The 15,131-nt window shown below is 40.7% G+C and overlaps 1 protein-coding gene across 1 annotated transcript; it reads left to right on the plus strand.

Annotated features, from left to right (window-relative positions):
* Positions 1-6,049: 6,049 nt before the first annotated feature.
* KRT26 (keratin 26) lies at positions 6,050-12,035 on the plus strand. The gene is made up of 8 exons (XM_039223295.1): positions 6,050-6,478; positions 6,906-6,988; positions 7,579-7,735; positions 7,858-8,019; positions 8,105-8,230; positions 8,844-9,061; positions 10,294-10,361; positions 11,881-12,035. The coding sequence occupies exons 1-8, from the start codon at positions 6,050-6,052 to the stop codon at positions 12,033-12,035; spliced, it is 1,398 nt and encodes a 465-aa protein (XP_039079226.1).
* The last annotated feature ends 3,096 nt before the right edge of the window (positions 12,036-15,131 follow it).

Below are 15,131 nucleotides of genomic sequence, written 5' to 3' on the forward strand. Positions count from 1 at the left end.
AGAAATATGTAGAAATTAACTAACACAGTCCTGAACAACCAATGGGTCAAAGAAGAAATCAAAAGGAAAATTTTTTTAAAAATCTTGAGGGGCACCTGGGTGGCTCAGTCGATTGGGTGTCCGACTTCGGCTCAGGTCATGATTTCACAGCTCATGGGTTCGAGCCCCGCGTCGGGCTCTGTGCTGACAGCTAGCTCAGAGCCTGGAGACTGTTTCGGATTTTGTGTCTCCTCTCTCTCTCTGACCCTCCCCTGCTCACACTGGCCCCCCCCCTCAGAAATAAATAAAACATTAAAAAAAATTTTTTTAACATCTTGAGACAAATGAAAATGAAAATATAATATACCAAAAACTTATGGGATGTAGCAGAAGCAGTACTTAGAGGGAACTTTCTCGGATAACCACCCATATCAAGAAAGAAGAAAGTTCACAAATAAACCATCTAACTTTACGCATCAAAGACCTAGAAAAAGAAATGAAGCCTCAAGTTAGCAGAAGGAAGGAAATAATAAAAATTAGGACAGAAATAAATGAAATGGAGAGTAGAAAAGAGATAGATAAGATCAATAAGACTGAGAGTTGGCTTTTTGAAAAGATAAAAATAACAAATCTTCACCAGACCAACCAGAGAAAGAAAGAAAAAAAAAGACTGAGGAGGAGAAAACACTTCCGAACTCATTTTACAAAAGGCCAGCATTGCTCTTATACCAAAACCAGACAAAGATGCTACAGAAAAGAAAATTACAGGCCAATATCCTTGATGAACTATGATGCAAAAATTTTCAACAAAATTCTAGCAAAAAAAATCCAACAGCACATTAAAAGAATCATACACCATGATCAAATGGGATTTATCCCTGGGATGCAAGAATGATTCAACATACAGAAATTAGTAAATGTGCTATGCCACATTAACAGAAGGAAGGGTAAAAATCATGTGATCATCTCAATAGATACAGAAATAGATACACTCTGGAAAACAGTATGACAGATCCTCAAGAAATTAAAAATAGAATTAGCATATGATCCAGCAATTCCACTTCCAGGTGAATACCCAAAAGAATTGAAAGCAGGATCTTGAAGAGATATATGTACATCCATGTTAAGGGCAGCATCATTCATAACTAAAAATGTAGAAGCAACCCAAGTGACCATCAATGATGAATGAATAAGCAAAATGTGGTATATACATACAATGGAATATTATTCAGCCTTTAAAAGGAAGGCAACCTTGACACATGCTCCTATATGGGTGAAATTTTGAGGTCATTATATTAAGTAAAATAAGCCAGTCACAAAAAGACAAATACTGTATGATTCCCCTTATATAAGGTACCTAGAGTAGTTGAATTCATATGGAGAAAAAGTAGAATGGTGATTGCCAGGGGCTGGGGAAGAAGACAATGGGGAGTTATTGTTTAATGGGCATGTTTAAGTTTTACAAAATGAAAACAGTAATAAAGATGGATGGTGGTTGCAAAATATTATGAATGTATTCAATACCACTGAATTGTATGCTTAAAAATGGATAAGGTAATAACTTTATGTTCTGTGTATTTTACCACAACAAAAAGAATAGAGATCTCAGAAACAAATGCATGTATATATGGTCAACTTATCTTCAACAAAGGGGCCAAGGATACGTGATGGGAAAAGGATAATCTCTTCAACAAATGGTGTTGGGGGGGCACCTGGGTGGCTCAGTTGGTTAAGCATCCAACTCTTTGTTTCAGCTCAGGTCGTGATCTTACAGTTTGTGAGTTCCAACCTTGCATCCGACTCTGTGCTGGCAGTGCAGAGCCTGCTTGGGATTCTCTTTCCCTGCCCCTCCCCACTTGTGCTGTCTCTCTGTCTCTCTCTCAAAAATAAAATAAGTAAGCTTTAAAGGCATATTTAAAAAAACAAAAAACAAAAAAAAATGCTGTTGGGAAAACTGAATATCCACATGTAAAAAGGGGCCCATGAGAAAGTGGCCCCTATCACACACTATACACAAAAATCAATTCAGAATGGATTAAAGACCTAAACATAAGACCTAAAACAATAAAAGTCCTCAAACAATACATAGGAGACAAGATTGGGTGAGTTCGTGGTGATATGGCCATAGACATAGGAAAAAGCTCCTTGACATTGGTCTTGAAAAAGATTTCTTAGAAGTGACACCAAAATAAAAGGTAACAGGGGCGCCTGGGTGGCTCAGTTGGTTAAGCGTCCGACTTCAGCTCAGGTCATGATCTCACGGTTCGTGGGTTCAAGCCCCGCATCGGGCTCTGTGCTGACAGCTAGCTCAGAGCCTGGAGCCTGTTTCAGATTCTGTGTCCCCCTCTCTCTCTGACCCTCCCCTGTTCATGTTGTCTTTCTCTCTCTCTCTCTCTCTCTCTGTCAGAAATAAATAAAAAACATTAAAAATTTTTACAAAATAAAATGTAATAAAACCAAAGTATATGCAGGACTTTTTTTACATAACTTCCAGGAAAGAATCAGTAATAGTGATACCCAGCACTTTAAACTCTATTCTAAGCCTCATTTTATTCTCAAAACAACCCTGAGATAGGTACTATTGTCATGTTCTTTTTGTACATAAGGAAACTGAGGCAGAGAGTGGCTGACTAACTTTCTGAAGGTCACGCAGCTAATAAGTGGAGGTGCTGGAAGGCTAATCCAGGTGGTCTGGCTCAGAGTCTGTGTGCTTCACTCCAACAGAATACCAGAGTTTTGAGAACTTCATGATTCCATGAGGAATCCTCCCTCCAGCCAGGGAAGGGAGGAGAAAACTAAGAGCATTCTAACACCAAACAGACTAAGGTTAAGCCATCATCTGTAAGTCCTTACAAGGACCCTGCAGAGTGGCTTCAGATAGTATCTGATTTCATTCCTCAAGTCCACTGTGCACTTTAGAGCAGAGTAGGAATATCAAAACCAAAGAAGCCATTTTGTGGGAAGGATTGGCACACCTGAATCTGATTCTTGGGGCACCTGAGTGGCTCAGTAGGATCAAGCAGCTGACTCTTAACTTCAGTTCAGGTCATGATCCCAGGATTGTGGGATCAAGCCCCGCATTGGGCATCAGGCTCTGTGCTGTGCATGAGCCTGCTTGGGCTTCTCTCTCTTGTCCACTCTGCCGTCCCCCCTTTCTCTCCCTCTTAAAAAATAAAAATTTTTAAAAAGAATCTGATTCTCCAAAGAGCTAGGTATCTAGTAATAAAACAAACCTCATTCATGATCAAGAAAAATACTGTTCCAACTTGGATAACAGAAATGTAGAATGTAAATTTTAAACAACATAAAAAGATAATGAAGCATGTTTGAAACTAAACACTGAATTTATCAGGGGCAAAATTAGCCTACGATCATTAGAGGAAGATAATGTGATGAACGTCTTTTTCTTGACGTGAGCAGACATCTATCTACACTGCATAACTTAAAGTTTAATTCAATTATTTTCGAGTACCTAGAATATGCACTTGAGGAAGAAATGTATAGATAGAAATGGCCTAGAGAAGTTGTTAAGTCTACCCCCCACTTCTGGAAAGGACTAAAGCATACCTAAACTTTTGTAGCAAGTATTCGTGTAGAGGAAATCTATGACTAAGAAAAGTTCAAGCGGGGGCACCTGGGTACTCAGTCTGTTGGGCATCCGACTTTGGCTTGGGTCATGATCTCATGGTTTGTGAAGTTTGAGCCCCACGCCAGGCTCTGTGCTGACGGCTCAGAGCCTGGAGCCTGCTTCAGATTCTGTGTCTCCCCCTCTCTCTGCCTTTCCCATGCTCATGCTTTGTCTCTCTCTGTATCTCAATAGTAAATGAACATTTAAAAAATTTAAAAAAGAAAAAAAAAGAAAAGTTCAAGGGGCCCCTGGGTGGCTCAGTTGGTTAAGCGTTTGACTTCAACTCCGGTCATGATCTCACGGTTTGTGGGTTCAAGCCCCACGTCAGGCTTTGAGCTATCAGCACTACTTCAGATTCTGTGTCTCCCTCCCTTTCTGCCCCTTCCCTGCTCATGCTCTGTCTCTCTGAAAAATGAATAAACATTAAAAAAAAAAAAAACGTAAGTTAAGGGACTTGCCTGGTGAGCAAACAGATGACAGCGTTTCCAGGAGTTAAGCGTCATACATTCCTGTCCTGCTTGGATATAAAAATGCTTTGTGATCTGTGTTGCCACTTAGCTTCACAGCCAACTCATCCCCAAAATGGTTCTAATAATATATGCCTAACTCATTCTACAAAAGATAACAAGTTAATTCGTATTTATAAAGTATCTAGAGATAAGTCGATTATGTTAATAATACTTTGCAGCCTCACAATACCTCTTATCCAAGACACTAAAGACTTATAAACTATTACACTGACCCCATACTCTGTTTCTCTAGCTTTATGCATGAGACATTTGGGCAAAAGATGAAAATGGTTACCAGGTCGCAACAAAATCAATAACAAGTCTCTGAACACAAAGTGCATCCTGAATCACACACTGTTCTAAACCTGTAGCAATGGCCTGAGTTACAGTTTTATATTCTTTTACAGTATTTTGGTCAAAACAATCCATGTGTTCTACCCTGCCAGATATTCTGTATCTTTTAGGAGCAATAATCTTGGGTGTTTTTCAAAGTATCTGCAACGCACAGCCTTGAAAATTCTCATTCAGGGGGCACCTGGGTGGCTCAGTGGTTAAACATCTCGCTCTTGATTTTGGCTCAGGTAATAATCTCAGGCTAATGAGCCCAAATCCCGAATTGGGCTCTACGCTGCTGGCAGGAACCCTGCTTGGAATGTTCTCTCTCCCTCTCTCTCCGCCCCTCCCCCACTCACACTGGCATACAGCGCGCGCTCTCTCTCTCAAAAATAAACATTTTTTTTTTAAAAATCTCATTCGGAAAAAATTACCGTTTCTAAACAATCTAAACCCATAATCAGTAGTCAATTTGTAGCATTATAAGTTATACAGACCTGACCCTGTCTGACATATTTGTTTTATTATAATAATTTAAATAATTAACATTTACAAAATGTTTGCGCCCTTCAGACTGTCTTATAGTCACTAATTATCAGAACTGCTCAACATTCAGTGTTATTATTTTCATTTGCCTTGCAGGGAAGTGGGTCACACCATATGGGATAACTTCCCATGGGCATCAAGGAAAGAGAATGAAGAAGCTACTTACTGTGACAACTAATCTTCCATCTCGAGGACCATAATTATTGGTTTTCTAGGTAGGGATGAAAACATACCTCTCCTTCATATATTTTACTCTCTATTCATCAATAGGAAGTTCAATTCTCAAAATAATTCTTAATAACTCAAAAACATAAATTCAAGTTAAAAGGCAGTAAACAATATTTGTGAGGTAGAGAAATTAACAGCTTGGAGACTCAGAAGTTTGTTGAATGCATATTCTGCTCCTGGACTCAACCAAAGAAATCTCAATACAAATAATTTTCTGCCGCTGCCACCTATTCATTAATTTTGGTCAAGTTGATAAGCAAAGTACTGCAGGATTTCTGTTATTTCAGTTTTCAACTTAAAAAAATCAATGTAAAAAAACTCACTACCAACAGGTCACTATATATTGAGAGTACCTGCTATAAATAAGAAAGGAAATGTCCAGTAAAGCATGAATAATAGAAATATTCCATAATAAACGTTTACAGGACAAAAACAGTAGACATTTCTCATGTTAATTATTAATTCTTTGTTGTCTATGGGGAAAAAAACACCTAGAATCTCTTCCAGAAGTCAAAAAGATGTATGGGTACTTGTATCTAATTTTGACCTTTGAAACTATGATTTAGTATTACTCGACCTGGTACCTTTTTCATAGACCAAGATATCCTGGGGGCACCTTTCTACCTCCAGACTGGACACTATTAAAAGTCACCCAATTATGAAAAACCACAATTAGAGAGCGAGTAATATTTTATTACAGCTTGAAACAGTCAAGGTTGAAATGACCTGCAGAGTCCTATAAAAGGCCAACAGAGAGCACTGCTACGGATGGTGTACTTTTGCTTCGCTCCTCGCTGAGAAAGGGTCGCTCCGCTATACTGTCGCCATGTCTTTTCAACTTTCCAGTGGATCCAGGCAGGTCTGCTCACGAGCTGGCCCAGGGCGGCTGCCTGGTGGAGGTCTGGGTTTCAGGGTCGGGAATGCGTGCCGTGGATCTGGAGCAGGAAGCAGCATTTCTTGTACTCTTGGGAGCTTTTCTTCTAGTTCAGGTTTCTATAATGGTGGTGGGGGCTTCTCTGCTGGTTTTCTTGGCAATGAGCATGGCCTCCTTTCTGGGAATGAAAAGGTGACCATGCAAAATCTCAATGACCGCCTGGCCTGCTACCTGGACCACGTACGAGCTCTGGAGGAGGCAAACACAGATTTGGAGCAGAAAATCAAGGCCTGGTATGAGAAATACGGGCCTGGCTCTTGCCGGGGTCTAGATCATGACTACACAAGATATTTCTCAGTTATTGAAGATCTTAAAAGGCAGGTAAGATATATGGATTTGCATACTTTGATGACAGACAAAATATAAAATGTGCTTAAAATTTTTGCATGAGGTAGAATTTGCTCATTCTCCATTCCCAGTGCTTAAATCAGTATCTGGGGGGGAAAATGTAGAATTAAAAAAAAAAAATGTAGGCCAATAGTTTCAAACAGATATAACTGCTTTATTGATCTTATATTTAGTTTGTATTTTTTGATCAAGAGAAATAAAAGTATCTGTGATTATAAAAGCTTCCACTTTGGCTCTTAAGCTCTGGACATTGATCATCTGAAGATAAAGCCAGATTCTTTTAATGTAGAAAAAATGATACTGAAACACATACTTGATGGGTTGAGAAGATGAAGAATCAAATTCTGGACTCTCCCCTGACTTTTGGCACTTAACATTTTGCACAATCTGCCCTATTTAGGTTATTTCTGTGACCACCTGTAATGCCAGCATTGTTCTACAAAATGACAATGCCAGACTGACTGCTGATGACTTCAGGCTGAAGTAGGTGAAATAAATACTACCATTGGAGTAAACAACAGACCCTTTGCTTTAAAAACCAACACGTTTTAATGATATCAGACTAAATCTCTGAAGAAATTAAGAAGAAATCCTTATCAAAAGAGTGATCATGAATTTTAAACATTTTAATTTGATTAAGCACATTGGATGATAAAAACTCTGAAGAAAGAACTCCTCCGAAATATTCATTATAAATCAGCAGGGATTCCTTTTTTTTTTTTTTTAATGTTTTATTTATTTCTAGGAGAGAGAGAGAGAGAGAGACAGCGTGAGCAGGGGAGGGTCAGAGAGAGAGGGAGTCACAGACTGAAACAGGCTCCAGGCTCTGAGCTGGCAGTCAGCACAGAGCCCGACGCAGGGCTCGAACCCACGAACCGCGAGATCATGACCTAAGCGAAAGTCGGACGCTCAACCGACTAAGCCACCCAGGCACCCCAAATCAGTAGGGATTCCTATGCAGTAAGCCTCAGGATCATGAATAGAACATCCTATCCTTTGGTATACACATCGGAAACATTATGCCTTGCACCTGCCTAACGTTACAATTCTCAAGCGCTTTCATAACCTTTCAGATATGAAAATGAACTTGCTCTACACCAGAGCGTAGAGGCCGACATCAACGGTCTTCACAGGGTTATGGAGGAGCTGACCCTTTGTACCACCGACCTTGAGATACAGTTGGAAACACTCAGTGAGGAACTGGCGTACCTTAAAAAAAATCATAAGGAGGTAAGGGACCCCGCAGGGTGGCTTCGGATACGATCTGATTTCAGTCCTCTGCCCGCCTCAGAGCAGAGTCGGACTACCAATCAAAATTCTCCGTTGAGTGTTAATGCTGATCCCTTTTCCAGGAAATGAATGTCCTGCAGTATGCGGCTGGGGGGGATGTGAACGTGGAAGTGAACGCAGCTCCCGGCGTGGACCTAACTGTCCTGTTGAACAACATGAGGGCCGAGTATGAGGACTTGGCTGAGCAGAACCGCAAAGATGTAGAGGCCTGGTTTGACGAAAAGGTACATCTGTGGCCAATCACAGACCACGGGCTTGGCCAGTAGACCACCGGGCCAGTCACTAACCCTTCTGATGATTATGCTACAGAGCGCCTCACTGCAACAGCAGATTTCTGATGATTCAGGAGCGGCCACCACAGCCAGAAATGAGCTGACGGAGCTGAAACGCAATCTGCAAACCTTGGAAATAGAACTTCAGTCCATCGTGGCCATGGTTCGTAGGAGTCACCACTGGTTTGAATGCGTGTGTGTATGTGTGAGTAAACACACATCTAACTAACTATATACAACTAATTACATATAACCAAAAGTATAAAATGTGATAAATGTATTAAAAAATAAGAATGCTGTCCATAAAACATTACTCCTTTTTTTTTAAAGTTTATTTATTTTGAGAGAGAGCACACGTACGCAAGCAGGGGAGCAGCAAGGTGAGACGGAGAGAGAGAGAAACCCGAGCAGGCTCTGCAACTGTCAGCACAGAGACCAATGTGGGGCTCGATCTCACCAACCATGAGATCATGACCTGAGCCGAAATCCAGAGTCAGACTGAGCCACCCAGGAGCTCTCCCACCCCACCCCCAGCCATAGACATGGCATCTGACTCACCAATCTCAAAGTTTAAAAATTAAACTTTCTCAATGGAGATAAAATGTTTGTTTAAACACACATACACACACACACACACACACACCTGGCTAATGCAGATTTTCAATGCAAAGGATTTTGACCTCATACAAATGCTTCTTTCCACCTTGAGAATGTCTAAAAAATGAATGTGCAGTTTATCTGTTGTCCACTCAAGCCTTGCTTTATTCTTCTTCCAGAAACATTCGTATGAATGCTCCCTGGCTGAAACTGAAGGCAATTACTGTCTCCAGCTCCAGCAGATCCAGGACCAGATTGGGGCAATGGAGGAAGAATTGCAACAGATTCGCACGGAAACAGAAGGCCAGAAGCTGGAGTACCAACGGCTTCTAGATATCAAAATATTTTTAGAAAAAGAAATAGAAACATATTGCAAATTATTAGATGGAGAAGAAAGGTAAATATTAACCTGTGGAAAAAAACAAATCTCACATCCACTGGGTTTGCTCGGTATTACGTGTGTGTCAGTACCGTATCCTAGAACTTCCTACTCTAACAATCATAGTCACCTCTGGTCTCAGGAATTTATTACTGCATCCAAGTGAAGTGAAAACAGGCAGCCATGTCTTAGCCAAATCAAATACCTACGTACATGAAGGGCATGTATCTATAATAACAGGACATCTAAATACCGAATGTTAAACAATTCCTGTACTTCAGGGGGAAAACTGTTTTCTGTGATTTAATGGGGAAGCACATGTCCTATAACAACACACTCTACTTTATTGTTACTCACCAGTTACCACACGTGCACCCTGTCTTTGGTGGGTTATTACATTTTCATTTGTAAGATGAACAGTGATGATTTCATTGGAGAAGTGATCATAGCTTGTTAGCCAAGAGCAAAAGCCCTGGAATTGTAGCCCCAGGCGCACATGACATAACTGGGTGAGTCTGAACACATAGCTTAAACTCGTTAAATCTCAGTTTCCTTATTGGTAAGATTGTGATAACACCAAAACCACACTCTTTACTCTTGACCAAAGCGCTTCACTGTATAGGTGAAGTGCTCAGGAGAGTGGCTTGTACACAAAAAGGGACTTGGCAATCCGTGGCTATTACTAAATGCTTGCCCGTGGTCACACCAGGAGTCAGTTTCATCTCATGCATCTTCCAAGGTCAGTGTCAGTTCTCTACAATCTATTCTCATAGGAACTCATCAGTGAGGCTCCCTTCGTCAAACTAAGTGCTCATTACACTGTTTGATATTCACTTCTTTTACTACATCTTTCATGCTGTGTTCCAGATAACTTCTTACATGCATGTACTTTATTTTCAATGGTGTAAACTGCTTGTATCATCACTCTACATTTTCTAGAGCAGCTAGCCCAGCGCCTTCTGCATTGTGGCACCCCAAACATGTTCACTGGCCAAGTGATTGACTGAAGGAAGTCAGAGTGAAAAATTGGAGCCCCCAGATAGGGAGACAAAAGAGAAAAGAGCTGGTCACAAGAGAATTTCTTACGGTTAACATTTATTTAATTTCCTCCTTCATTACATTGAGGTCATGAGAAGCTTACTTATATGTGGAAACTAGAACACCAAAACTTTTATTCCCAATTAATAGCTATTTATGAGCTCCCCCGTGAAAGGGGGGGAAAATGCAACAATTTACTCTTCTCTTCACAGAAAAAGCAAGTCCACATGTTACAAATCAAAAGGACGTGGGCCCATACATTCCGAAAATCAAGTCAAAGGTACAAAAGATTTTTTTTACTTGGTATAAATCTTTTTGAATGCAGCAGTTTTATTAAACAAGTCACTTATTTGTGGGCCAAGTCAAATTGTTTCTACGGTTGGGGCGCCTGGGTGGCTCAGTCGGTTAAGCCTTTGACTTTCGGTCAGGTCATGATCTCGTAGTTTGTAAGTTCAAGCCCCATGTCAGGGTCTGTGCTGACAGCTCAGAGCCTGGAGCCTGGTTTGAATGCTGTGTCTTCCCCTCCCTCTGCCCCTCCGCCACTCATGTTCTGTCTCTCAAAAATAAACATTAAAAAATTTTTAAATGAGAAACATAAAAATTGTTTCGAAGGTTACTTCTGGCCAATAAAGGAATCAGGAGTCATTATGACTGTTCTTAATGTTTGTATTTTATACTCTTGTAGAGCAAATGTGGTCAAATTATGAAATTACCAAAATGGGGAATAAACCCCCATTTTTCTTCCCTAGAATCTATTATTTCCCCAGTTTCAATGCTTTGGTAGAAGAGCTACTTTGTTTTGAACCACAAAAAATAGGGCACGTTGGTATTACAAAGAAGACATTACCTGCCTGACACTTCAGTTGTTCACACTCTCAAACACTCATTGTTCTTTTTTTTTAATTTTTTAATGTTTTTTATTTATTTCTGAGAGAGAGAGAAAGAGAGAGAGCATGAGCAGGGGAGGGTCAGAGAGAGAGGGAGACACAGAATCTGAAACAGGCTCCAGTTCTGAGCTAGGTGTCAGCATGAGCCCGACACGGGGCTTGAACCCACAAACCGTGAGATCATGACCTGAGCTGAAGCCAGACGCCTCACTGACTGAGCCACCCAGGTGCCCCAAACACTCATTGTTCTAAAAACAGTGGCAAGTATGAGGCAGTTCTGGGTCTTGCACAGACCTCAAACACAGTATTATATCTCAGTTTACTGCAAACTTGCAAACACTGTTTTTATTTTTTAAAAATTTTAATGTTTATTTTTGAGAGAAAGAGTGTGCACAAGTGGGGAAGGGGCAGAGAAAGAGGGACACAGGATCCGAAGCAGGCTCCAGGCTCTAAGCTGTCAGCACAGAGCCTGATGCGGGGCTCAAACCAACGAACCATGAGGCCATGACCTGAACCGAAGTTGGATGCTTAACAAACTGAGCCACTCAGGTGCCCCACAAACACTATTTTTAAAAGCCTACGGTTATGAATAAGTACCTTTCAACCTATTAAGAATGAGTACTAAAGGGACGCCTGGGTGGCTTAGTCGGTTAAGCGTCCGACTTTCGCTTAGGTCATGATCTCGCGGCTCGTGGGTTCGAGCCCCGCGTCGGGCTCTGTGCTGACTGCCAGCTCAGATCCTGGAGCCTGTTTCAGAGTCTGTATCTCCCTCTCTCTCTGACCCTCCCCTGCTCACGCTGTCTTTCTCTCTCTCTCCTAGAAATAAATAAAAATATTTTTTAAAAAAAAGTTGCTGATGAGCAATTTTAAAAAAAAAGAATGAGTACTAAATTTGCATTTATTTTATTTTAGACTCAAAAGAAGAAATCGTCATCAAAACAGTGGTTGAGGAGCTAGATCAACTTGGCAATGTCCTTTCCCTGAGGGTCCACTCAGTTGAAGAAAAATCCTCCAAAATAAGCAACATTACAATGGAGCAAAGAGTACCTTCTAAAGCACCAAAGTGAGAAAACAAGTTATATATTAAAAAAAAAAAAAAAAAAAAAAGCCTGCCTCTGCAGAATCCCATTGACCAAATAACCCAAGGAAATCATTCATTTCTGTTCTTTAAAAATGCAAGGGCTGGAATCTGGTTTCCTTCTCTTCTTTTTCTCATGTTCTTTCCATGTAATCCTTCTGAGGAGTAGGAGAAATCTTGCTCTGTCTCAATGTTTTGTTTCTATCACAGGGGACTTTTTTTTTTTTTTTTTTTGCCATTCATTAAAAATGTTTTCTGTTGCTTCTTTTTCTCATGTTCTTTCCATGTAATCCTTCTGAGGAGTAGGAGAAATCTTGCTCTGTCTCAATGTTTTGTTTCTATCACAGGGGTTTTTTTTTTTTTTTTTTTTTGCCATTCATTAAAAATGTTTTCTGTTGCAAATTTTTTCTGATGAATCTGGTGTTTTTGAATTTCTATGGTTGATCTTACTGTGACAGTTCTAAGGATACACTGGTAAAATTAAGTGTCTTAACACAGCCATGTTTACTTCAGTTCATGACAAGATAAGTTAGAAAGAGAACTAGCCCTAATCTCTGGTCCCAAATCTGTCCCTGATCAACTACGTGAATGAGTAGATGTCCTTGAGTTTGGGTTTCTGTGGATGGGAAGAAGAGATCACTGGGATTTGTTCACCTTTATAATGGCTAATCTGCATGCGTGATCAGTTCATTTTAGTTTGTTGAATCTGAATCTGGATGGCTGTTTTTCCATTTTGTCGTATGTTCATCTGTCTGCTCCTACCATAGTGGAGAAAGCCTGCTGGCTCAGAATGGTGGAAGAAGGGCTCAACAACAACAGCAAAGAATACATGTTCAAGGAACTAACTGACCCCACAGACTCCAGGAAAGATTCAGCACTTGGAAGAACCAAGTAGGAGAGTGGACCAGGCTGAGGGAAGATGCTGAGGGTAGGGATATTGACAGATGAATTTACCATGACATTAATGATGCATAAGCCTCAAGGTCTCTCATTAGCACAGGAAGGGCCCTAGCATTATGTTTGTATAGCCATTTTTGTAAAATTCGTGCAAAACTAAGATAATTTTAGCACTATCGGTCAAGACTGCTATCTCTTTCTACTCCAATTTCTCCTCTATCACTCTTTCCCTCTTGTCTGGGGGTGACCTATCATGTCTAAGATAGGGTGACCATACAATTTATTATCTAAATGTAATATCTGAGGGAATGTAAAGGATGCAATTAACCAGGCATATTCCCAGACATGAACTGACTTATTGCAAGCATATGGACATAAAGGCAGCCTAAGTCAAAGGCAGTTGAATTGAGCATAGTGGAATATGTTAATGAGGTTCTCATCATTTCCCTGGGGGGCTTCTAGGAATTTTCCCACTGCCCACCGTGTCCCTGGAGTGTCATATCATAAAGGCACAAGGTTGCAAGTTGTGATATGAACGTATCTTACAGCACACGGCAGCAGAAATATGTAGATAACAGAAGAGATACAAGGTATGAAGTGCATGGGGCCAGAAGCTAGTCTATGGAGAATCTTTTAAGTCATCAGATATGTAAAACTGTAGAGAATTCATTTTCACCCATGCCTACTAAAGACAAAAATCTCCTCCTGTCAGGAATATAATGGGTAATGCAACATATTTGTCATGTTCAGTACTGCTTTATGCTCTTATACACAAGAACTTTTATAAATTTTGTTTTTTGCACAATTCCTATAAGAAATCTTCACATATGACAAGTCCATAAGTTATGAAAATTGCATTCCTCTGGGAGTGAGCACAAGACATATGGCTCTTTGTGACTCATTTTAATGCCCTCTACAGTACAGTCACCCCAGAGAACGAGTCCACGACTATGTAGACAAACTGATTCATCTTGTGGAGGTCAGCCAGGCTCCTTCTTCATAATGAGCTTGCACAATAAGCCCACTGTCAATAAGCCACTGTCAAGCCCACTGTGGCCATTATGGCAGATATGGAGGCTCTACTTCTACCCAGTGCATGACATCCTTCTCTCTAAGGCCGGTCAAGCTACTGACCTGTCATCAGCAGACATAGAAATGGAGCCCTTGAGCTGGTACCATTTTTTAAGAAAGAAAACTAACTACATGCTATCAGGATGAGTCTACTGAATTCCTTTACCCTGGAGGGAACAGCAAATTTTCCTTAACAAAAGTAACACTTCTTTCACTCAAATATAGATTTGCCTTTCAATTTCTACAGTACCTCTGCCAGTACCACCATCTGAGGACCAAAACTGAATAAGCTTCAGGCCCTCAGAACGGGCCCTAGATCTAGCTCTAGCAATTGGTTTAACGTCAGAATAGAGAAAGTAAACCTTTTTTTGGCTTTCAGAAGGATAAAACAGAGACAATTGGGGTAAGGCCAGATTTGAAGAGATAAGAGGTGAAAATTTTCCAAAACTGATGAAAGACACCAGTTCACAGATTAAAGAAGCCCTACACATTGAAATAAAATGGAATGCACATGGATCAGATCAAAGTAACGCTAAAGACAAGATAAAAAGAAATCCACAATCTAACCAATAAAGAAGCTGGGATTTAAAGAGTTTAAACCATGTGTTCAAATTTGCCCAGTGGTGTGATTTGGACCCAGGGCTGTCGTTCTTGGCTAACCAGCTATGGTCACTTCTTCGATGAAATCATCATTGTTCATTCTTTCAAACAGAATATCTTTAAAATCAGGCACATGGGGGGAAATGATTACCTTCAAATGAGTGGCAGCAAGAATGAACGCCAACTTTTCAACAGCAATAATGGAACCCAAAAGAGAGTAGAATGATACCCACAGTGTGCCAGGAGAAATCCTAAAAGGCCAGTATGTGTATGAAAAGTGTTCAACCGAGGAGAGAGGGCAAGATGGCGGAGAAGTAAGGAGCTCCGTACTTGCACTCGCGCCCATACATCACACAGAAAAGATCTGAAGCCATTGGAAACCTTACAAAACCTGAGAGATTGGGAGAAAAAAGGCGCAGAATCCACTGAGAGAGCCTTCTAACCGGACTCCGGCTCAGAACACCCTGCGGGCAAGCCCCCGCCCATGCGCACCAGCCCGACCCAGAGACGGAAGCAG

This window comes from Hyaena hyaena, unplaced genomic scaffold (genome assembly GCF_003009895.1).
Source record: "Hyaena hyaena isolate Hyena2069 unplaced genomic scaffold, ASM300989v1 scaffold_1306, whole genome shotgun sequence".
NCBI lineage: Eukaryota > Metazoa > Chordata > Mammalia > Carnivora > Hyaenidae > Hyaena > Hyaena hyaena.